This window comes from Gallinula chloropus (assembly GCF_964237585.1).
Source record: "Gallinula chloropus genome assembly, chromosome: 5".
NCBI classification, from domain to species: Eukaryota; Metazoa; Chordata; class Aves; order Gruiformes; family Rallidae; genus Gallinula; species Gallinula chloropus.
Window position 1 is genome coordinate 5,164,343 of NC_140090.1, and position 23,219 is coordinate 5,187,561.

Here is a 23,219-nt window from a genome sequence, read left to right on the forward strand (position 1 = left end):
GTAAAAACAAACATCTTTTGCTGCTGCTAGTTCGCAGCTGACTCCGAGATGGACTGTTGGTGATGTGTGATGCTATTTTTAAACAGCAATTGTTTAATCACTTCTGTTCCCCTGGGCTGAGGCTAAAAATGATGCCTCCAGAGCACTTTGTCTACAAGCAGGTAGAAATAATTTGATCACATCCTTTATGGCTGCAGCGGAGATGGAGCCGCGTGAAGTACCGGCCACACGTTTCACAAAGAATCTAAATATTGAGTAGAAGTGAGTTGATCATGACATCTGAGTGGTGTAACGTCACTAGGTGATCTGCTAGGAAACATATCATCATCTCCAACAGAAAAGGCTCGTGTAAAACTCTGTATTCTTCTCTGGCTTTCATTTTTTTTCTTCCAGAGTGAACTCCTGGGATTTGTGTACCCATTATACATGAAAGACACAGATAATTCTGAAGGACATACCTAATTCTAAGTAAGCATTTCAAGTGTGGGTATTTCTTGAATTGTTTACTGGACTTGCTGTGGGTTTGTGATTGTTGACAGATTGAAATACAGATGGACTTGCCAGGAAAATGATGTGACAGCATCTCCATGAACAAGATCTGAACCGTAGCTTCCTCCCAATTCTTTACCCAAAAAAAGTGCTTCTGTATCTGGACTTTCACAGCATACCTGGATCGTGCTTGTAATACAGGAAAAAAAAGTCCTATTATTAATGTTAGAAGCAGCGACTCTTACAGAAAAGCATTCATTTCAGCAAACTGGAGATATTTTCTCGGTCAAACTGTGATGTAACTCTGTGTAAATCAGCAGCATTATGCAAGAGAGAAACTTGACCTAATAGATAGAGCAAACACTTAAACCTCCAGCACACAGAGTAATAGCCTGGCTTCACAGATGTCAATGGGAATTTTACTATTGACTTCCATAGGGCCAGGATCTCACCCATATCTGCATAGATGATTAATAGCTCCCCTGCCTTTCAATATCCTCTCTGGCTAACAATAAATTATCTCTGCCAGTGATTACTTTTAAGATGTAGCTCATAAAAATGCTTGTGAAAAGCAAATAGTTTTGCCTTTGGGAGAGACTATACGAAAGTAAGTGTTGGATATTTTTGAAATCTTCCCCAGATGGATTGCCATAGGGCATTCCAAGATCCTCCTGCCTTCGCTGCAAATAATCCCAGCCTCTTGTCCTGCTACAGCACTATCCTTGTAGATTTTTTTCTGAAAGAAGGGCTTAAGCTTTCCATCAAAGTGCATTATATATGAATTTTGGTTAAATGGTTTTGCCTCCTTCCTTATTTACGTGTTGGCAGAGATACTTTTGTTCATTTTGAGAAAAGACATAAATACAGTCCTTGGTGTCTGGGGTTTTGGGGTTTTTTTGTAGGGTTTTTTTTGAATAACCCTAAGAAACAGTAGTCAGAATGAGTTGATGGGGAGAATCTGTTGTAATTCTTTTTCATCTTAAAATACTGGCCAAGTGCCAGCTTCAGGTTGTACATTGCTAGAAAGAAAAAGCCTTACTGATAAATAAAGGTAATAAGCTCTGGTTTTGAAAGCTGCAGGACCCTCTCCTTCAGTAATCTTCCCATGTGTCTCTGGCTACTTAACTCTTTCTGTCAGACAAGTCATTCCCGTTCCTGCCTCTCCCTTTTTTTCTTGATTTAAATAAGCTTCTAAGGTCAGCTGGGGAAGGCTTCCACCAGGACCACTATTCCCAACTGGTCCAGTTGCCAGCAAGTTTCTCTTTACTGTTCATTTCTTGGGTTACCCTTTCCATCTTTTCTTGCTCCTTGTATCATTTCCTCACCCTTCAACCTCCTGCATTCTTATTCAGAGGGAGGGCACCGCGTTACTGGGGTACACCAGGCTTCTGCATGCATTAAGGTAGACAAAGTGTAAACTGCAATGTAAGTGATGTCTTCTTGGCATGTATGTGATATTGCAGAAATATTCAGTCTCCTTAGGGACTCCAGTAGTGAATTCTACCTTCTCCAAAGAGAAAATAATAATTTACTGCTACTCTTTGTTTCTTCTCTGTTAGTTATTTATCCATGAAAGAACTTCCTCTCTCATCCTCCTGCAATTTTCCTTTAAAGCTTCTTTGACAGGAATCCTGAAAGCCCTTTGAAAAGGAACAAGTGGATGTTAAACTGTGTCCATCTTGCATCAAGAAGAGCAGCTGAGCCCACTTTTTCTACATGTGGGGCGAAGAGCTGTCATGCTGTCATCCAGGAGAAAGGGCTGGAGAACAACAGGTCCATATCCATAGCCTCGTGATTAGACTTGAAAGCAAAGTCTTGGTATCTCAGGCCAGGTCCCTCACAGACATACACGTGTGTTTTGATGTCACCTGCCTCCTTTTGCTGCTGTTCCAGCGTTGAACCAAAATTTTGAAGCCCTTGAAGCTATTTTGCACATGTAACCGGCATTGGATATTACCTAATATTGAGTGCCCTTTTATTTCTGTATGAGTGCACAGCCTGCTGCTGCTTTCTCTTTAGATGGGCATATAGCAGACAGCCATGAAAGAGCCGCTCAGGTTATTGAAGTGAGTACCCATATGAACCAGGATCACTGGAACAAGGGATCGGTTTATCACAAAGGTCTTTCGTCTTTCTACTCTTCTTTTCCTCCAGTACCACTGCCACGATCCTCATTCCAGGTAAAGAACACGACAGAATTTGTACTACCCATCCTTTAGAGAATGGAGGGAGTGGGGAAGAGGGGCAAATCAGGATTTTGAACTCCAACACCATTTTCAAGAGGAATCCATCTAAAGACTTAAGTAGTGATTGTGGAGCTATTACCAATGAAGACCTACATCACAACTTGCTAAAGGAAACTCCTTCTGCCTCCACCCAGGGTACACTGCAGAGCCTGGAAAGGGAAATAGTCTTTTGAGTGCCCTACTAGATCAGCCACATCCAATTGAGCAAAACTCCTAGCAAGGGAAGGCTAACAGAGGAGGAGTTGGGCTGTGAACCGAGGAGAGTCAAAGTTATTCTATGGGAAGAGTCACTCTGCAGCGTTAGGACAGGGAACGAACTAAATGCACAGGGCCAAGCTATTCTCATTTGTGCCCTCTCACAGACAGCAGATCTACCTGCTTCTGCTGTAGGGAAGAAGAGTTATATAAAGATGAATGTGATCTTTGTTTAGAAGTTGAATTTGAATTTTCAATACCTTGTTGTTTCACTCAGCATCATTCGTTGTATTTTCTTATTTCTAGCTCTCTTTCTCCTCCATGTAGCAATTTCTGAGTTTCATTGTTATTCCATCTACTGACATGAAAGAGTAAATGCTGTGATTCCCTAACAGCATTAGCCGAATACGCCTGAGGAAGTTAACCCTTCAGAGGGTTCCTGTTCCATTGTGAAGCACCTTGTAACCTGTTTTGCAACGACTGCACCTCTTGAAGTTTTTTTTTTTTAATTTGAATCACAGTGGATTTATTTCCCCCCCCCCCAGTTCTTTTCTTTGCCCCTTTTACCACCTTCCTTCTTCGTGTTCCATAAGCGCATTTATGTAGATATAAGATGCTCCGAAGGGAGGCAGGTATGTGACAAAGAGGTATTTAACACCCCCCAAGGTCATATGCGTGTAGTTTCATTAGCTATGAAGCACAATGTTTACTCTAACATCAACCAGCAGATAAAAGGACAATATACTTTAATGTCCTGCCAAAGGTAAGTAGAAGGAGGTTATAAAAAAAGAGAATACTAATGTAACATTAAAATTCCTAATTTTTAAGCATGCAGCATAATTAACTCAGGTGGTTTTTTTCTTACCTAATAGAATATATGAATTTACGTCAATTCTATTATTTTGAGAATTGTATCACCATAAGCAACAACATACTTTTGCAGTCTCTACTCCTATTAAACCTTGAATTCTTTGTGAATTCTGCTTTTTAAAATACATCAGAACAATAAGGGAAGACAACTCATCAGTTTAAATCACTACACTTAAGTTATATTTAGAATTAACTGAAGCTCTAACCCCCCCATACACACACGGTTCTCAAAAAATAGAAATATAATGTAAATAGCTTTTGGGGTTAAGAGCTTTGTTAAGCACTGTAATTTTCCTTTGTTAGCTGTATCATCGCAGCGGGGGAGCTCCTTAAGTTTTTGATGCTTTAGACTCCTTTTGCCCAAGATTGCAATATTTTTCGGGGTTTATGTCTAGTTTCCAACATTTATTTGGGCAGTAGCCTATGGGGGGCACTCAAGTACTGCAAACAGATCCTACTTCTCCCAAACTAGCCAGGCTGAGCGCTGCGATGGAACGGGGCAGACCCTGGGGCACATTTTCACATTACCTTTTATACACAGAACAAAAGTGAGTAAAATAAACTAAAACTTTTTTTTTTTTTTTTGTCGCAGCCTTACTCTTCCCCGATGAAAGACAAAGTGATATTAAAAAGGTGCATTTAAATGACACACAGAGCCTGATTATGCTAAAAGCATCGCACAGAGCGTGGAGCTTGTCTGCATTTTTTTTTTTTTCAATTCCAAACAAGGCACCTTGTACATTATGTTTCAATGGTAGATACAATTATTATTCGCCTACTGAGTTTTTGGGATTCTTTGAAACCGCAATGACAGTCAGTAGCTCTGTTCTTGACTTTATGGAGTGAAACAATTATTTATTCAAATGACTTTTTAATTTTTTTTAACTTTTTTTTTTTGCCATGAAAGAAAATTTTGCCTACAGTTGTAGTCAGGGCTGTTTGCCACAGCACTCATTTGGACTGCTACCGTAAAGCCTTTATCTGACAGCAAAAAAACCCCTTGTACCAGATGTTCCTTTATTTGATCTGGTTTATGATTAATCAGATTTAGCCCAAAACCAGAATGAAAACCCTGCTATGGCACCTGGCTGCCATCACACAATAATTGGCTTTGAAGTGTGTGTGTGTGTGGGGGGGGAAGGCTCATTTAGTCTTTAAAATGCTGTGGTGCAGACCCGTAAGTTTTCCTTCCGATAGATTTTGGAGGAAGATACTGTAAAAGTGAATATAATAGCTGTCGGCAGGATAATTTTCCAGACATGTCAAACTGGTAAATGCTCCTAATTTCTCCTAAAGGAAATGTTAAAGGAAGTTTGGATGGTAAACAGTTGCGCAGACGAGCTCTCGTGCCTGGCCAGGCAGCACTGATGCCGCTGCACTGCAACAGGGCTGGTACGCCGAACCAACAGCCATAGGGCTAAAGCCCAGCTAAGTAATAAAATTCAGCTTCTCTGTAGAATAAAAAGTGCCAGAGAGGAAGTGTTTGCACAGGCTTCTTCAGCAATACATGTGTCCAGCATTTATCAAGAAGGAGAAACGTTATGAGTTTATAGCACAGCTGAATCGAGTGATGTGGAGGTATGTTGTGGGATGGAGAGGGAGCACTTCCCTTGGGAAAAACACCTAACCACACACCATCAGGAAGTGTGATGTGATGTGATAGCAGTGCTTTACTCCAAACCCAGATTTTCTTTTGTGAAACTGATATACAACAGATAGTGGCAACTTTGAGGGTTTTTTTTTTTTTTAATAATAGGTACATTTATTATAGCTGACTTTATTGTCATAAGGAGAAGTGATTTATGTATATTTCCGGGGCATGTTAGATAACCATGAGCTTCCCAGGTTTGTCAGTACAGGCACACCTATTTGTGTGGTAAACCATCTTTTTCTGCACAACTGGGACTCTGTGATCGATACATTTCATATCAGGGTCTATTTACAATACTTATTAAGTGGCACGAATTCATTCCAATCTCAGTACTACCAGAGGTAAGTCTTAATAAAATACCTGGGTTTTCTTTTTAAATATTACTTCTAGTTTCTGTGCTTCTGGCAATAGGCAAATATATGCTCCCGGAGAGCAGTAAAATATGGAAACCTAATAGAAGATTGTGGAAATGGATAATGACTTCTGTAGAATGACATTATGCATTATGTATTATTTTTATTTTAATCATTCACTATCACCGAGCAAGATCCCACTAGGTTATTCCTCATGCCGTGTTTAGGAAATAAAAGAGGCAGATAAAGGTGTACGCTTTAGTTCACAACACTTACGTGACGAAATTGGAGATTTCATAAATTAGTTGCATTGAGATCTACTAAAAAAAAGATGAGTTCTCTCTCCTTAGGCAATTTTCCTGTAGATTTCTGAATAGGTCCTGCGTAAATGTTATAAACTATGAAATTAATCCAAAGTTAACTGTTGGTAGGACTGGTTATTCCTGCCCTCCCTTGGTAGTGCTATAAAGGTACTTGGGTGTCCAAATATTAAATCATTTTAGCAACTGGACCTTCAGGACTAATGATGTAGAACATTTACATTTGTGTTTAATTATGTACTCAAGGGTATTTGTGAGATGAAATCAAGGTATCCACTGTCTTGGAAAATCACATTTTATTAAGCAAAGGTAATTTTATTGTGGTGCTCAGAGCTAGAGAGTATATTTATTTTGGGATAAAGTGGAGAGAGAAATACTTTGAACTGGTTAATATGCCACATGGTCTTGACACAAATTTTGCCACAGGAGTTTGAAACAGATTTAACCAGATATTTTTCTCTCTTTCTTCTACTTGTCATATTTTTTTTTCTCAGCATTGATGATAAAAGTTTTTGGGTCTTTTTTGAAAAAGGTTTTCTACTCCACTTACTTGAAATAAATTGATCTCTCCCTGCACATTGGTCCAGCACCTCTGAGTGCAGGAGGGTGCCAGGCTAAGAAAGTCATCCTGCTTCGTATAAGCAAATGAATTTATTGGGTAATAAAATAATTTGAAAGTTTCTTTAGAAAGACTTCTTTCTTCTCTCAAAATTGTCCTTTCAACACACTTCAAAAGGTGATGAGTTCCTTTCTGTTCTAATAACTAATGAACTTATTTTTATGTGAAACAAACATTGCAGTCAGCATTAAGATCTCCCATTTATGTCTTTGCTAAAGCATATCCAGTTAACTTGTCCCCAGCAGATGTCTGGGCACCATAAACTGGAGTTTGGCTGCCTTATCTTTAGTAGGCTTGCACCAGTTCATTGCATTTCCCCTGAACTGGCTTATGGTCCAGTACCACGTCTCAAGCACCTGCATGAGAACTGACGTAACGGAATGTGTTTATGATAGTTGGAAGGTGGAGATCAGAAGTAGATCAAGATCACGGTTTCCAGGTTTAGGACCTGAGATTGTTTCTCGTCTCATTTATTGTTGCACTCCTGGGGCAGGTCTTCACACCGATCTGTTTTCATGCAGTTTTTTAATACCTTCCAATTTACGCATTAAAACCCTGCCAAAGCATCTCAAATGCCAGGCAGTGATTTCCACCCGTGGCACTCGGTATGCAAATATACACATTACAGCTCACACATGAAGAACTTTTCCAGCAGCTGTTGAAGATGCACATTCAGAAAGTCTTTAATAATGAAACCACTGTTGCACTGCAGTAATGAAAAATTCCTTTAGGGATGTTTTCTCCGGTAGGGATAGCTTGTAATGCAAACCTCTGAATTCAGATAGAGTGGGGTTGGTTTATTCTTTCTTTAATCTCTGGTCTTTTTTTCCCTTCAGCTCCTCTCGAATACTTTCTTCCTTCTTTCTGCTCCCGTGTCAGCTGCTGCCTGGCAACTTTTCTCTATCTGGTGGGACAGGGCAGGGCACCCGACCGCCTTCAGACTGGCTGCCAGCACTATCCCCTAGCAACCCAGCTGGGCGCCCGTGATGCTCTCCAAAGGGCCGCACGCATCGCCAGCAACCTCTGGACCTACCACCCCGCATCCACAGCATCCCTTAACTCACCCCTGTCACATGAGGCAGTGGGGGAATCGCTGATGGGACTGTCCTTACCTATTTACAGGCCAACTCGAAGGCTGTGCCTGTTGTACAATAAATAAGGGACGCCACAACCTGAAGTTTTAGTGATGCAGTCGAGCTAGTTTCATAGTGACTAATGTCAGAATTACCTGTGGCTGATAATTAATATTCCTGTGTTGTGTTATACAGCGAGGACGAATGATTGGTTCTACTTTGTTTAATTTATCTCAATAAGAGATTTCATAATATTCTATAGCTTGATGAATTAATTTATTTAACCTGTCAGTGTTAATAACACTGATTAGGAGGAAGAAGTTATAAAGCACTGCAGGAACGACCAGATTTCCAGCAGCATTTTTAACTTTGAATTTTCTGTCCAGCAGTACTTCACTCTAGTCTCCTATATAATTAACATTTTTTTGGCTGTAGCAAGGAAAAGATGTTTCTACACAGTCAATTCCTTTACATCTCCTCTGTATTTGATCTTAGTTCAACTCCCTGTTGGTTCTGGTTAGGTTCTTTCAAAGGGGAGTGGCTGGAGACTTCAATAGGTGTGTGACAAACCGATTCGGTTCCTGACCTGTGCATCTGCCACCAGCCACACATCTCTTGACATTTACCCATCATGCAGAAATCTGAATGAATCTGCATACATACAAATATTGTCAGGCAGGTGGGGAACACAGCAAATGTATCAAGCTAAAATCTCTATTTCCTTTTATTTATTTATTTTTTCCTTAGGACAGTGGCATAGGAAAAGCATGTTATAGATCAGATGACTGCTTAAAAGAGTTTGAAATGTAATGTGTGTATAGATACCAGTTTGGATTCTGTCTCTGGTCACTTCAGCAAACATTTTTATGTGTATTCATAGAAGATATAGATTTAAAATTTCATATAGCTCTTGGAGCTGCCTCTTCTTGAGGTGGAGATATGAGAATGCCAGTTACTCCCACGCATTTTGACTGTACTTTTGGAGTTGTCCCATCCCATCATAAAGAGATGTCCCATCATCCCATCATTTCATAGTGAGTGACGTTTAATGGAAATTAAGTTGAGAAGAATGATTTATCAAAGGTCAACTTGTATTTGTTCAACAGCCTGTGTTCTAAAACCAGTCTTCTCTGGTAATTATCACAGCACTATCTTAGAGCAAGCTGCATTTTTAGGCAGTAATTTGACAAATGATTACTTACAGGTAATTGCATTTTAAATCATAATTCTGGCTTCATACTCTGTATTGACACTTTATGTCCTGTAAACAAGGGGGCCATTGACTTTTATTATAAATATTATTTAAATATTTTAATAAGTTTATGTGCATATGTGATCTGCGGTGTTGAAAGTAAGATCAATTAATTCTTCAAAGGCTCTCATAAATGTTAATGTTCAAAATGGGAAGTAAATTGCACCGTGTCATTAAAGGAAATTATTCAAGAAGAGTAGTGAGGACTGTTGTTAAGTAAGTACAGAAGAAGACCGAAAAGGAGAAAATTAGAAATAAAGCATCAGATGGCTGAAAAGAAGGATTTTAGTCGAGGCGCTTCTGTGAGAAGGCACGAAAGGGCAGCACGCCAATTAACAGATAACGTTTGGGGGAAAAGCATGACCACTTGTAACCTTGCAGACCTCCAGACTTTTGCAGAAGATGCAAGAAGTCAAGATGAAAGAAGACTATTCAGTGAAGATAGTTGCCGCATCCTGAGAACACAGGGACGGCATGTTCGCTTGCAAATATGTGTTTCTTTGTACCATGTGACAGCCCTGGCATGTGGGAAATGTCACCGATTTAAGCAGGAGTTCCTCACAACTTGGAATTCCCTGGTTTTCCTTCACACATTTTCTTATTTGGCTCGAGCATCTACATGTTTTCATCTTGGAAATGTAACAGGATGCCCAAATAAAATCGTAATTAATGGGTAGGAGCCATAGAGGTGGCTCTGGTGGTTTAGAGAAGGATGCAAAGCAGTCTCATCTGTAAAGAAGGTGGAATAACGTTTCAGTGTGACATTCAGCACGACGTCATTTTAGTTATAAAAGCAGCTGATTTCCAAGACCATGGATGCTGCCAGACTTTTTTTCACCTTAATTCAGATCTGCTCGTTTCTGTATCAGCAAAGGTTTTCTACACTGGGATCTATAATTCCGCTCAGTTATGGCCGTATAAATACTAATTGGCTGTGGGGGAATTACACAGGCTTTATAGACGGTGGATGAATGCAGAACTTGATCCAACTGGATTTTTTCCCCTCAGCTGGAAATTCTATGCAGCATCAAAGCTACCAGCAGCCCCCTGTGAGTCCTGCCAGGCCCTGAGCCCAGAGGAGTCCCCTGGACCAGGACTGGGTTTTTCCACTGCCACAGGGTCTGTCCCTCATTTCAACAGAAAACTCCCCATTTCCCATTTCTCCTTCAGCACTGCCTGGTCTTGCTGCCCCTGGAAGCCTCTTGGCTGTGCCGCTCAATGGAAAAGGTTTTTAGGTTTTGCGTTGGGGAATATAAACACGAAGTGAGAAGGAGGGAAGCTTTACCCTTGAAATGTAAAGGTCTCAGCAGTCAATTTTAGCACCTTGCTGTCTTCGGAGAAAACTAATATCTGAGGGTGATGTAAAAGCTTTATCGCCTTTCATCTGTTAAGGGGCCTGGTTTAAAAAAAAGAGAAAAAAGTATGTGAAAATGCGATAAGCAAACGGTGTTTGTGTTACGGGGCGATTTCAGGGTAATAATGCGTGTGTCAATGCTGCGGTTCAGCGGCACAAAGCAGGGAACAAACCCGACTGGAGAGCCAGCGTCCCGCTTAGATGTACGTCGAGGTGCACCATTGCCTGAAGCCAAGCCTGTGAGGGAAGAAGCTTTGGGTGTCAACCCATGTCGCTCCACCATGAAGCACGCAGCCTCCTCCGTGCCCCCGCTGCTTCACCAGCCACTGGGGGTTGCGGGTCTCTTCCCCGTTCTGCTGACTCACCCGCCGTGCCACCCCAGCTCGCCTGAGGTTTGTCTTCCAGAGAAGTTTTGAAAGAAATTCTAACCTCAGGCCCGCCGAGAAAACCCCGACTAAGCCCCGGCGGGCGCCCCTTCCTTCCCTCCCTCCCGCCTTCCCCGCGCGCCCGGGGCGGCTTCGCGCCTGGCGCTCCTGGCGCTCCGCGGGGGCGGACCGGCGGCGCGGGGAGGGGCGGAGCGGGGCGGGGCCGAGGGGCGGGCGGAGGCGGAGCGCGGCGCTGCCGGCCGCCGGCGCCCCGCGCTGCCCGCTCGCTGCGTGAGGCGAGCCCAGCCGCGCTCCGCGTTGAAAAGTGACGGCGAGGCGGCGGCTCCCGCAGAGGCTCCGCGCTCACGGCGGCGCTGCCGCTCCGTTCCGCACCCGCGGCCGGCAGGCAGGCTCCTTCCCACGGCGCGGTTCGCCGCGATGTCTGCGCTCCTCTTGGCCCTGGCGACGCTCTGGGGATTACCGCCCGTCGCCGAGGCGCTGGCAGCGGCAGCCCGCGGAGGTAAGGCGTGTCCGCGGTGGAGCGCGGAGCTCCGCGCCGCAGCTCAGCCCGTGCAACTTTCCGCCGGCGCCGGCTTCGCCCCGGGAAGTTTTGCGGTGCCTTGCGCGTCTCCCTGTCCCTCCGCGCTGCGTGGGGGGGGGGGGGGGGGGGGGGGGGGCGCGGCCGCGGAGCGCTCCGTGCAAACTTGGGAGCCGCCGCGTTGGGCTGCGGGTGTCGGCGGAGCGAGAAGCGGGCGAGCCCTACAGCGGCAAGTACGGAGGAGGAGGGGGGGATGGAAAGGATGTGCCGCCCCCCCCCCCCCCCCCCTTTCCCGGTGAGCGGGGTCGAACGCACCGGCCCCCAATTACTGCTTCTCTCTAGGAAAGCCAGGCGACGTTATTTGGGGGGGGGGGGGGTTCAGCCCCCACCCCTGGCAGCGGGCGTACCTGCTGCCCGCCAGTGCCCCGAGAGCGACCTGGGGAGCGGTACCGGCTGGAGGTCTCTCCCCGAGCCGAGCGCCGGGGCTGGGCGGCGATGTACCGCAGGAACGGCGGGAGCCCTCCGCTTGCCCGAGCGTTTCAAAAGTTCCTTCGTTTCATTCCGCCAAGGTGCCAGCGGGTAAAGAACTGAACTTGTATTTAGGCGGCGGGTGGCTGCCGCCGAGCCCGGTACAGCCGGTGAGGTGAGGGAGAAGGAGCTCCGGACCCCGCGCTTCGCCGAGGCGTGGAGAATTTCAGAAGTTGGAACTCTCTTCTTCTTCTCGGGAGAAGTCTCCGATCGAGGAGGGTAGCGGTCCTCCTGCCCGAGTCAGCCTCGGGAGTTCTTGTCGCATTTTGTTCCGTTACCAGCAGCCCTCTCCTGTTTTGCTGGGAAGCGCTTGGATTGGGTATTTCCTAAAGTACAGGCTGAGTCCCCTCTTGGGTGCCGCTCAGGTGCGGGAATGGCAGCGTGTTACTCTGGCACAGGTTTTCCTACCGCTGTAGGAAACGCTGCTCATCAGAAAATCGCCTCCTGTCTGCTGGTTTGTCGCCCTTTAGCTTCCAAACTGCATGGGCTGATGAATGAGGCTGCTCATGTTGTTGTGGTACCCGGTCTGCGAGAATTTAGCCGTGTTTCAGTAGCAATACAACTCCGTAAAGCATTGAATTCTCACTGCTAGGCATCCGGCTCCTCTCCATCACGTACGCACTACCTACTAAATTGTTTACTAACTGCTTACAACTCGTTTGGGTGCCTGTAGGCACTCCGGGGTACGGGTTTCTGTTTCGGTCGGGCTGCTAAAACCTCTCCGGTCCCTTTTCCATCTAGCTATCACAATGATATAGGTGATTCATGCTGTAAAAAAAAATAAGAAATAACTACCTATCCAAGAGAAAAGTATAGCTGCAGCGTCACAAACTTGCATGCTTAAAGCACTGCATCATGAGGTACAAGGATATTGCAAGGAAACAAGGGGTAATGTTCAATAGAATGGCACCTGAACAGTCAGATGGGAAAGGCTCTTAAAAAAAAATCTTCCAATCTCATGAAGGGTACATATGCTTTTACTTTGATACGTTAAGATTCGTGGTTTTGTGATAGTGCCTGTTTTGATTGGAGAAAATACTTCAAGAACTTTCCATGGTATTCACAAAATGGTCAGATTGCATTTCGGCAGCTGTAGTTTGCATCTGATCTTATGAATAAAGCCCAAACTTTGCAACGTTCTGTGGAATCGTTCTGGAAACTGATTTGTCACTCTTGTTTGCTTTGATGGAGATATGCAACTGACAATTATCCATGAATATTAATTTCTGGTGTTTAAATTTTACTCTGTTTTCCCTATGTTTTTGTTTTCATAGTTAACTTGCTCTGATTTAGTGTTTCACCAAAAAAAAAGAGAAGTGCTGTCAGCTTACATTAAAATCAATCCCATCTTAAAAGGCAACATCCTTGAAAATCATACCAGCCCAAAAAATTGGGATAAATCAAATTTACTTACAATCAACAAACTCATCATATCATAATGTCATGTCTTATCAAGATGGAGTGGAGTACAAATTAGGACTTAAAAGGTATTTTGCTTAAAAAAAAGTCAGGTGGTCTCAACCTAAAAGGGATGCAGGATGAGGCACCCAGGAAGAGAATTGCATTTGCACATCAGATAAAGTTTATGATACGCAGCAAAAATTACTGACCATACCGAGCTGCTTTTCCTTTACGGGAGGAAATTCTGAGTCACTGGAGCATGCGAAGCCTGATGTGTGTGAAAGGCACTGAAATCTGGAATGCACAGAGACTCGCCATTGGTAATAAGAGAATTGGGAAAATGTCACAGGTTGTGTTAATAGCAGTGTTGTGGTAGCCATGGTAATATGAAATATTAGTGAGGTGCTGTAGGGAGGGGTAGCACCTTCTGTTAGACCAGTGGATAACATCAGGGGAAGAGGGGGGTGTGTGTGGGGGGGAAACCTCACTGGAGTTTGTTACCTCAGTCTCTTCTCTGGGTTTGAAGGATTTCATTGTATCAGGTCTGTCATCAGCCAGAGACCTCCTTTAAGTTTTTATATATTTTTATGTATGTATTGGGAAGAGAAAATGAGATGGGGAGCTGGAAATGAGATGGAAATGATGTGGCAAAGGGAATCCAGCCAGGGGGGCAATGGGATAAAGTTTGAGGTCCAGGCTGTGCCATTTAAGCCATGAAGAGGTACAGATTTCCTTCTCTTACGCTTCAGTTGCTCTCTTCCTGAGGTAGCTCGTTTGCCCATATTCCCTAGCAGTCAGCCTGTGAAGGAGTTGCAACTGTTGCAATAAATGAATTTCAGAAGCCTGAGAAAAACCTGGCTGTCAGTTTAGGAAGCCGAGAAGACTTACGTTTGTTATCTGCTCTCCCTAAGGATGTGCAGGGCAACTTCACAGGTTCATCCACCTCCTGAGCACTTAGGCTGAAGGTGCTGTGCAGCTCCAGTGGGTGTTATTCCTTCCCACATCCCTCTCCAGCCTCGAAGCTCCACCTTGGCTCTGCACCTGGGCTCCTACACACCTTTTTTTTTGGTCATATTTGTTGAGGTTTTGTGGCTCTGCTGCTGTGGAATGGCATTACAGCAATCTACTGTGCTAAGTAGCATGATTTACCTAGAGGTTACCTAACCTTCATAGGTGCCCCAGGTGTTGTCAGTGGAATCTTATCCACAGTTGTAGTAATGAGTGTGTTGCTCATTACTAATTGACTTGTTTGTGGTGAAGCTGCTGGTTGGTTGTGCTCAATTTTGGTGGCAGATGGCTGCTGTCGGTGACACTGAAGTGCTGTCTTGCTATGGACTTTCATACGTGGTTTCAGTGTTTTGGACCTGTTGTCCAAGGACTGATGAGATGAAATAGCTCATTAGTCAAGTCTTCAAAGAGGCCTTCTGGTAAGGGTGGACTTGCATTCCCTGAAAATATTTTCCCATTCAGTATGAAAACTCCAGTTCCCTGAGTGATGGCATATCACACATTCAAGTTTTTTTTTCCCCAATTTTTAAGCTGTTAAAGAAGAGACAATTTTTCATTAACATTACTCCTCTCTGGAGGCATTCCCTGCTAAGTGGAGTAAAGACAGGAAATTTGGAATTTATTGTTTTCCCAGTGTCCTTTGAGCATATTTAAGTGAAGGCTGGAAACAAATTACTTGGAAATGGAATTTTTAGGTTTAAGGTTCAGGTGATGGGAGTTTGGATTACTCACCCTGGCTGCAGGAACACAAGCCAGGTGAAATGAATCTGTCTCCTCGTGCTGACTGCTGATGGCCTTCATTCCATGGTAAGGTGTCACAGCAGGTAACATTGAGTAGTACACCAGGAGACTTCAGGACTGCCTTGTTGTTGCTAGCCAAATGTTTGAAACCAGTTGTACCAAGCACTGCTATGCTTCACCAGACTGAGCTCCAGCATGGCCACGTGTTGGAGAAATTCTCAGAAAACCCCCAGAAAGCTGTCTCAGTGCTGCTTCAGAAGTGTGTAGGTTTGCATGCTTAAGTTTGTTATGCCTTGAACCCAGATACTAAGTGTTAGTATCTTACATGCTGAAGAGATGCTCCCAAGGTCAGGGTGACATTGCTGTTTAGTTACCTTTTCCAGGGAATGGTATTACCTAAGAACTTATGTGTCATTGGAGAGGGGGAAATTAGAGGAGGGTGAAAACATTTTAAGGGATTTAGGACAGTAGTTAGAAGGATGTGTGATGAGAGGTAATAAAAGCTGGGAACTGTGGGAGGTGTCCACAAGTGCAACTTCAGTGACTGGTTTCATGGGCAATCAGTGATGTATGCACGTCCTCAGTTGAGTGAGTGAGTCCATGCACAACTCCCTGATGCTTCTGGAGACTGTACAACCTGTGTGTGTGGTTTTCTGTGAACCTGTATGTGTATTTTCTTACCCAGCTTGCCACTTCAAGCACAGTTTTTCTGGAGACCTTCAGTATAATAAAAGTGTTAGAAACGCAGAAACTACCTAAAAGGGTAAAGTGCAGTTGAAAATTCAAAAGTAGGCATTTTGGTGTGGAAAGACTGTATGTGAACTTGTGTTGTAGCAAAACCTTTTACTAATTTATGATAGAGCTGCTGCCGATGCTCCTCTGGGTTGAAGTAACTGTCCTTACAGTTCCCTTACAGGGAAGCCCTTACTTCATACACTGGCTCTTTTGAAGTGCTCTGTGACTGCTGCTGTGTAAATTTGAGCATGTGTCATACCTTGAAGGCTCACATGGAATTCAGTCTTCCTGCACTCTGAAGTAAGAGGCAAAACTTACTTTGACATGGGTAAAATAAGTCTGCTGCCTGTAAGTGTGTGTTCCTCTAGTGCCTTGTTACAGGTCCTTTTATCCCTTGTTTGCAGTTGAAGAAAATAGGTTCCTCTTTATTGTACTGACTGTAAAGGATGTATGCAGTTTCAATTTGCAAATTCAGAATTATGTCTATCTGTAGAAATGCTAGTAATTTAGATAGGAGAGCATTGTTTTTGTTACAGTGCAATCCTTTGAATCACAGCATGTTGTTGCTTTTCCCCTAGTCTTTATGTATTAATCTCTTCTTTAATAGTCTTTCTCCTTCAAAAGCAATTAAAAAAAAAAGCAACTTTGCTTAGAAAACTCATTTTAATTGCACTTACCCACAACATTCTTAATGATGAACAGTGGAGATGAAAATATCAGAACTTGGCTGTTTTTATGCAAGCCATGCAGGGTATTCGGTCTGTATTTAGTGTGAGTTTGGGCTAAGTGTAGACACTGCAGAACTGGGTCCTAAAATTTGTAAGTGCGATTAGAAACTAATTGGATTTTTAATATAATTACTCAAATAATGACTGTGCGCCTTCTGTCCAACCCACTAGTTTGTTTTTTTAATTAAGTTGATTTTTTTCCCCCTTAAATTCTGTCTATTGAAGACACAAATATTTGTAAATGTAGTTCTGTTTCAGCTAGCTGGTCAGTTGTTGACCATAATGTGAAAAAATGTGAAGATGTACCAAAACTGCTTAGTGCTGTAAAGTAGAATCTTCATTTTGGGGTATCTGAAATGAACAAATCAAGACTCAATACTTTAAAATCAGCCACCCAACCCAGCTGTCATCCCGATGACTGGGCACCTTCGCTTTGTGGATGCTGGATGCTCAGATGCTCCAGAGCCTCAGTGGGCTGGGGAAAGGCTGTTTCCCATGGGTGCCAGGCTTTGTGTGAGCAGGATTGGACATCGGTAATGGAATTTCAATAAAACTCAGTTAGTGCCTTTTAATTAGATTTAATGGGAACTGGGAAGGATCATTAGAGAGACAAACACATGCTTTTGCCAGTAATATGTTCACTATATTATTAATCTGATTTAATTTGTAAGATCCTCATAGCAGGAGTAAGATCTCTGTATATACCTGGAAAGTGTTATATGGGTCTATTATATTTTGTTATATATGTGTCATTGCTTCTCAAGCAATATGTAAATATAGAATTGGTGTCTGTGTATGGTGTTTATGAACCCTACCAATCTCAGGATAGAATTAGCTGCTGGAAATAGGGTTGTCTGCCTCTAGCAACCAGGTTTTTATTCACCCATTTTGTAGTAAACTGCAGTTGTTTAATAATACCAACACACTGCAATAATAGAGTGAACTCTACAAAGTCATGGGGCTTTTCAAAGATGATGTAATGCTGGTCTTGAAGTGAGGTACACTTTGGGGTTTTTATTTCTGATCAGTCAGAAATGCAGTCTTAAGTCTGTGAGGTGGAAAAATAGTGATTACAGTATTACAAGTTCTAGGGTATGGTACATTTAATCCTGAAATATGCTTTCAGCACCCGCTGGATGTTTCCAAACACCTCACGTGCTGCTTCCTGCTGAATGATGTGGCTTTCCAGAGGAGCCAAACTGTTGAAACACAGCTTTGCTTCAGAAATAAACATACCTATTTCATTGATAATCAGTGTATTTTGGACTATGACATAATGTTAGTAGGACTTCTCTTTAACTTTTGTGGATGATGCAGTTGAATCACTTGCGTGTCAATTGCAGTAGGGGAAGTGCTGTAAGATAAACCCTGAGAGTAAGGAGTGTGTGTAATTCCTCAAGGCTTTCACTACTAATAATTGTTTTTACTAACAGTTAATGTCTCACTATCATTTTTCCTCAAATGAACAAATAAAACTTGGGAGAATAAGGAGCAGTTGATGCTTTTTAAATCCTGTACTGGAAGGGGAACAGACCATGTGCAAGACAAAAGCTGCTGCAGCGCTTTGCAAATGCAGCATTTCTCGTGTGAGATCTTTTGTAGAGGAGGGAGACTGTTCTAGTAACATGTACACACGCTCCCACAAAAGATACCCAAGTTCTGAATTTATATAATGCTTTATGATTTTAATATACCCACCCACAACCTCGCAAAAGTTCTTGTCACCAGTTGTGAAAATGCAGTTCTGATACTGTCAGATAGTTTGGGCTGCTATTTGCCCTACGGTCAGAGGCTGTGATATGGTGGAGAGCATTCGTGTTTCCACTTACAGGTCCCTTAACATGCAGGCAGGTATTTTTCAAACATAGATCTTCAGAATAATTCTAAAGCACTGGAAATACCCCTATTTCAGATAGTAAAATTTGGGAGAAATTACGCTAATTCAAGATGATGAAAAATCACAGTAATTTTCTACGTGGTAGATAGGTTTCCCCCAAACACCTGCCTCTTTGCTTACAAATACTGTGAAGATAAGAGAGCAATGTAAGATCATAGCTAGTTGGATGCTCTTTTGCATATGCAAACACACACTGATTTACCCAAAGTATATTGATATTTGTGTAAAACTGTGTGCTTATGAAATGAAAGTATGTCATTCACCAATGAAGCCCTTTCTTCTCTAGAAAAGAACAGTTTTTATTTACTTTTTATTGTGCTAACAAATAGATCACAGACCTGAATCTCCACTACTGAAGTCAATGGGTTCTCACATCTAACTTAAAAATACTTGGATCAAAGTCTTGATTGCTTTTCATTTCTCAGTTTGTAATGGTTCTCTAGAAGAGGAGAATAAATAGGTAAAGACTTGTTTTAATGAAGAAATCGCCTTCTCATAAGGTCAAAACCAGAGGAAATTTGAGACAGCTCAGTATGCCAAGATGTCTGTTCCTTGGAGGTCATTAAGTTAGTTAAATCTAGTTCTACGTAGTGCAGATGAAGCTACTGTTTGGTTTAGATGGAACATAGTGCTGTTCATGTGGAAAACCTGTCTTGCTTTGGTTGGGTTTTGTTGATCTAGAAAGAATATAAAGGTGGTACCTTCTCATTCCCTATGAATCTTTGCAGAATTATCAAGGGGTAAGTATTCCTGACTTCGGGGCATGTAGCTCTTTTTCCCAGCAGTATTTCATAAAGCATAACTAGGCATGGGTCAAGCCTGTGCATTCTCCAGTACTGATACCTGTGTACTGCCTGGAAGGAAACTGGCATAACTTCAACGATCATCAAAACCACTTGGACTGAAATAGGCTTATTATGCGTAACTGTATATTGAAGTGGGGGTTTTTAGGGATGTTTGCAGCCAGTGGGAGTTAAGGACTAGGAAGCAAGGCAAGAAGTCTGCAAAGCTGAATTTGTTCCTCTTGGGTCCCATGTTATAAACCAGGTGTTTTAATCTTATATTCAGATTACAGAAAGAATGGTCAACAGCAAATGGCTGCTTCTAGTAGTTAGTGTCTTACTACAGCAGTCTTAGGCAAAACACTAGAGGCTACACCATTAAATCATATACAAGGGAGATGAAGCAAGTCGAGACCACAGAAGTGTGAAAAGTGAAGTGCTGTCCCATGCCTACAGCTTGTCAGGTTGAATTGCTGTGATGTCTTCGATGGAAACAAAGCAAGGCAGTGCTGGAGCAAGAAGGTATTGTGCAGGCTAACCTGATCTGCAGCAGTTAATGTTGCAGGGCTGCTATCAGCTGCTTCTGCAAGAATGTATTGCACGTACATACATGTGGATGTAAAACCTTGGATGTGTAGGGAGAACCATGAAAGGTGCTATTGCTGAGAGCAGCAAAGCCAGGAGTACCAGGGGTTTTTTTTGAGCAGACGAGCTCCTATGCCCTGACCCAAGTGGCCCATTATCACATTTCTTCAAATTGGAGCAAGCTATTTAGGTCAGCGTGTATGTACAGACCCATCTGAATGAATTCCTTGGCTTGCACTTGCTAGGTTACGTTTCTTTCTCTGGGTTTTGAATGGCTGTGACTTGAACAGAGTTGACAGTACACAATATTACCCATTTACTCTGTAGATTATACTACTCTGGAGAATTGGTGTCAGCTAATCTGCCACTTTTATGTTTTCCGAGACCTGAGAACTGCCTCTCCAGTAATATCACAGCAGAGTGTCAGATCTAGGCTTCTGTAATTTTCTTATTTATTCCCCTCAGATTTCTAGGCATGTGTGTCCAGGTCTCCAGCCTTTGTCCTGTGAATAGTTTTCCTTTCTGTATAGAAATTCTATGTAATGCCCCATTTTGGCCGCTCTTAGGCCAGTAAGAAGTTCGAAGCAGATGGCTGTCAACAGATGACGACAAAATTCTGAATTACAGCTCCACTACAAACCGCGAGGCTCAGTGTTTAAAGCACGTTTGGGCTTATAAAACCTGCCTGTGTTTCTAATGCCATTACTACCTTTGCTGTGGAATATTCGTGGTAAAATTCATACTCTTACATAATAGAAATTTTTTTTTCTTTGAAACAGAACTCTCCTAAGCAATTAGTACTCAGTAATGAGCAAAGCCCTACAAACCATGTGGTGATTTTTGTCAGTTGTTAAATGCTCCTCAATGAAACCACACCGATTTACATGAATTGGTAGCCCTTCTTCTCACAATAGTATCACACTGTGGCAAAAGTACCTTGCAATGAAGTTGTAATGCAACTAAACTGGCAGTGATTGCCTGTGCCTTTCATTCTGTTGTGAACTGGTGCTCCGAGGATGGCCAGTGAAAGACTCCACAGTTCAGGAGGTCTTAATGTCTGGTTGTCAGTCTTAATAGTTTAGCTAAAACCATTTGGGTAAAATAAAGAGCTAGTGGTTGTGGTGCAACTTGGGTTCTGCTTCTGCTTTGTGTTTGGAAGTCCAGCAACCTAAAGAAATTCAAGTACATTGTAAGGGGGTGTTGAAGTGACTAGGAAAAGCATGATGCCAATGTGCAAGTGTAAGAGAGTGTCTTCTACAGGTTTATATCTCTTAATGAAAAATGTCAGAGCCTAATAGATCAACAATCTGTGTTAAACCTACAGTAGCCAAGGTTGTGTTTTAGCTAAAGACAGCACAGCATGGCCTTGGTGGTCCTAGGAGTAGATGAACGCTTGCTGAGTGCCTGCTCTTGAAGCTGGCTAATGACTGTTGGGGAGGAAATACCTGTCTGTTGGGGATGGCTGTCTTGAAGTGGTCACTGCTGCCTGACTGTGCATGTAGATAAGTAATTTTCCACTTACTAGTTAAACACGTTCTCTTATGTTTCATTCCACGTCTTACCCAGTTCTATGTGGAGTGGAGAAGTTGCCTCCCCTAAGTGGGAATATTAGGATGTTGTGTTTCATGCGGGAAGCATACACTAGCCATGGGCTTTGTGCTTTTACTCTGGGCAGTGGGAGTGGTAATTCTACTTATTTGCTTCTGATTTCACATTGGCACCTTCAGTAGGCTCTCTCTTCTCTAATAACTCCAGGTGCTGCAGACCTTATCAGAGAGGAACAGCTTTTGAGGTACAGGTGCCTGTTGAATGCTGCTTTCACTTGGGATTGCAGCTGCAGGGAAACAAACCAAAGGTGGATAATGGAAACAGAGAGGTGGGGAGGGTTACTGGGTAAATTACAGGATTATTTATTATTTGGTATGGAGCAAGAAAGACTGTGTCCAGTACAAAGCCCCTAACAGATTCCACAGTGCTTCTGAACCAAAAGGAGCTTGTATTTCTGAATAGGTGAAGAGATAAGCAGCAACACTTGGTATCTGCACGTATTGTCTTTTATAAGCCATGGGGAAATCAACCTCCCTTCTTTCTTTCCTGAAAATACAGGAGCCTCCTTGAAGCACTTCCTTTTGGGAATGAATGTATTAGTGAAGAATTCATGGATGATCCAGATCTAATTTTTATAGAAATGAATGATAACATGCTGTGGGAGGTCAGGTCTGCGTTGAGTGTATTTTACATTCACCTGCCTTATTCTAGACATAAAGAATTTTTTTTAACCACTGATAAATAACTGAAGGTTAAAAGTAGCTCATTCCAAAAGAAATTGCTACCACTGTAACACAAAGTAATCCCCCCCCGCCCCATACTTCAGTAATAAAGTTGCATAGGCTACAGTTAGCTTCCTGGTTGGCATCTTTCTATTGACACCTTTATGTCCACAAGATGAAGTGAAGAGTAAAACCTAACTCTGTTTTCTCTTATGCTAAATGTATTCTGCAAAGCTTTTGTGAAATACAAAGCATATGGACTTTGCAGATAGTGTTTGCGTTTGGGACTTGGGGAGAACTTTGTGCTGTGGAAATCGCTGCCCTTTGAAGCAGTTGGTTTTATTTAACATAAGCACATCCCCCAAAACTGTGCTTTGAGTAGTCTAATCTTTAGAGCCCTTTTGATTTTAGGGACAGGAGTGTGTGATTTGTTGGTATAAACAGAGCTTTGAAAATTGGCCAGTTTGAATGCATAGATAGTCCTAACGTTTTTTGAGAAATCTGTTAATGTTTAAAGCCAACAGACAGAACCAAACCCCTGGCAAGCTAAGCCAGAATGCTTTGCAGTTGAGGGCTGAAACTGTCTTCTAACATCGTCCAAAAGCTCATTAATATTAATCTCCCTAATTCTCTCAATAGCCTGAACATTGGTTCTAATTACAAGAGGAATAAAAAGCAGACTAATGTGTTCTTAGGAGCCAAGGGCTGATGGACCAGAAAACATCCAAAAGCATATCCTTCAGAAGCAGTAAGTAGGAGGCATGTGTATGAATTTCATTAGCTGGTAGCAATATGCTTACCTGTACTTGGGAGGAAAACACCACTTAAGACATGTACTTCCTGCTAGAGCAGTGGGGCTGATGTACTTCCCAAAGTTACACCTTCTGCCTCCCCATCCCAGGCTTTCCTGTGAAAGTGGCTGGGGTCAGGTTTTGTAACTCTGGTAAATGTAATTTTTAAAGGAAAATACCTTAAGAGTCTTTCTGTGGCTGAGACTTGGAGATGACTGGCTAGGAATAGTCCAGGGAAGAGAAACAGTGTCCTGGGAAAGGCAAAGGAATCGCTGAATAAGGAGAAACTAAGGGATTTTCTTCCCCGAGTTCTCATAGCTGGGCTCTACCCTGTATGGAGAAACAAAAGGAAAGGCTCCATCAATCTCCCTCTTATTACATTGGCACAACTAATATATTCTCCTGAAATGTGTTCATTATGCTGTTTA

General features: G+C 42.7%; 1 protein-coding gene across 1 annotated transcript in view; it reads left to right on the forward strand.

Moving 5' to 3' along the window:
- Positions 1 to 11,225: 11,225 nt before the first annotated feature.
- Positions 11,226 to 23,219, forward strand: part of LRP1B (LDL receptor related protein 1B) — a gene marked incomplete at both ends in the record, with an annotated part of 709,648 nt that continues 697,654 nt past the window's right edge. The window contains one exon of the mRNA XM_084264363.1: positions 11,226 to 11,307. Coding sequence (XP_084120489.1) covers positions 11,226 to 11,307 — 82 coding nt within the window. The remainder of the gene's footprint in view (positions 11,308 to 23,219) is intronic.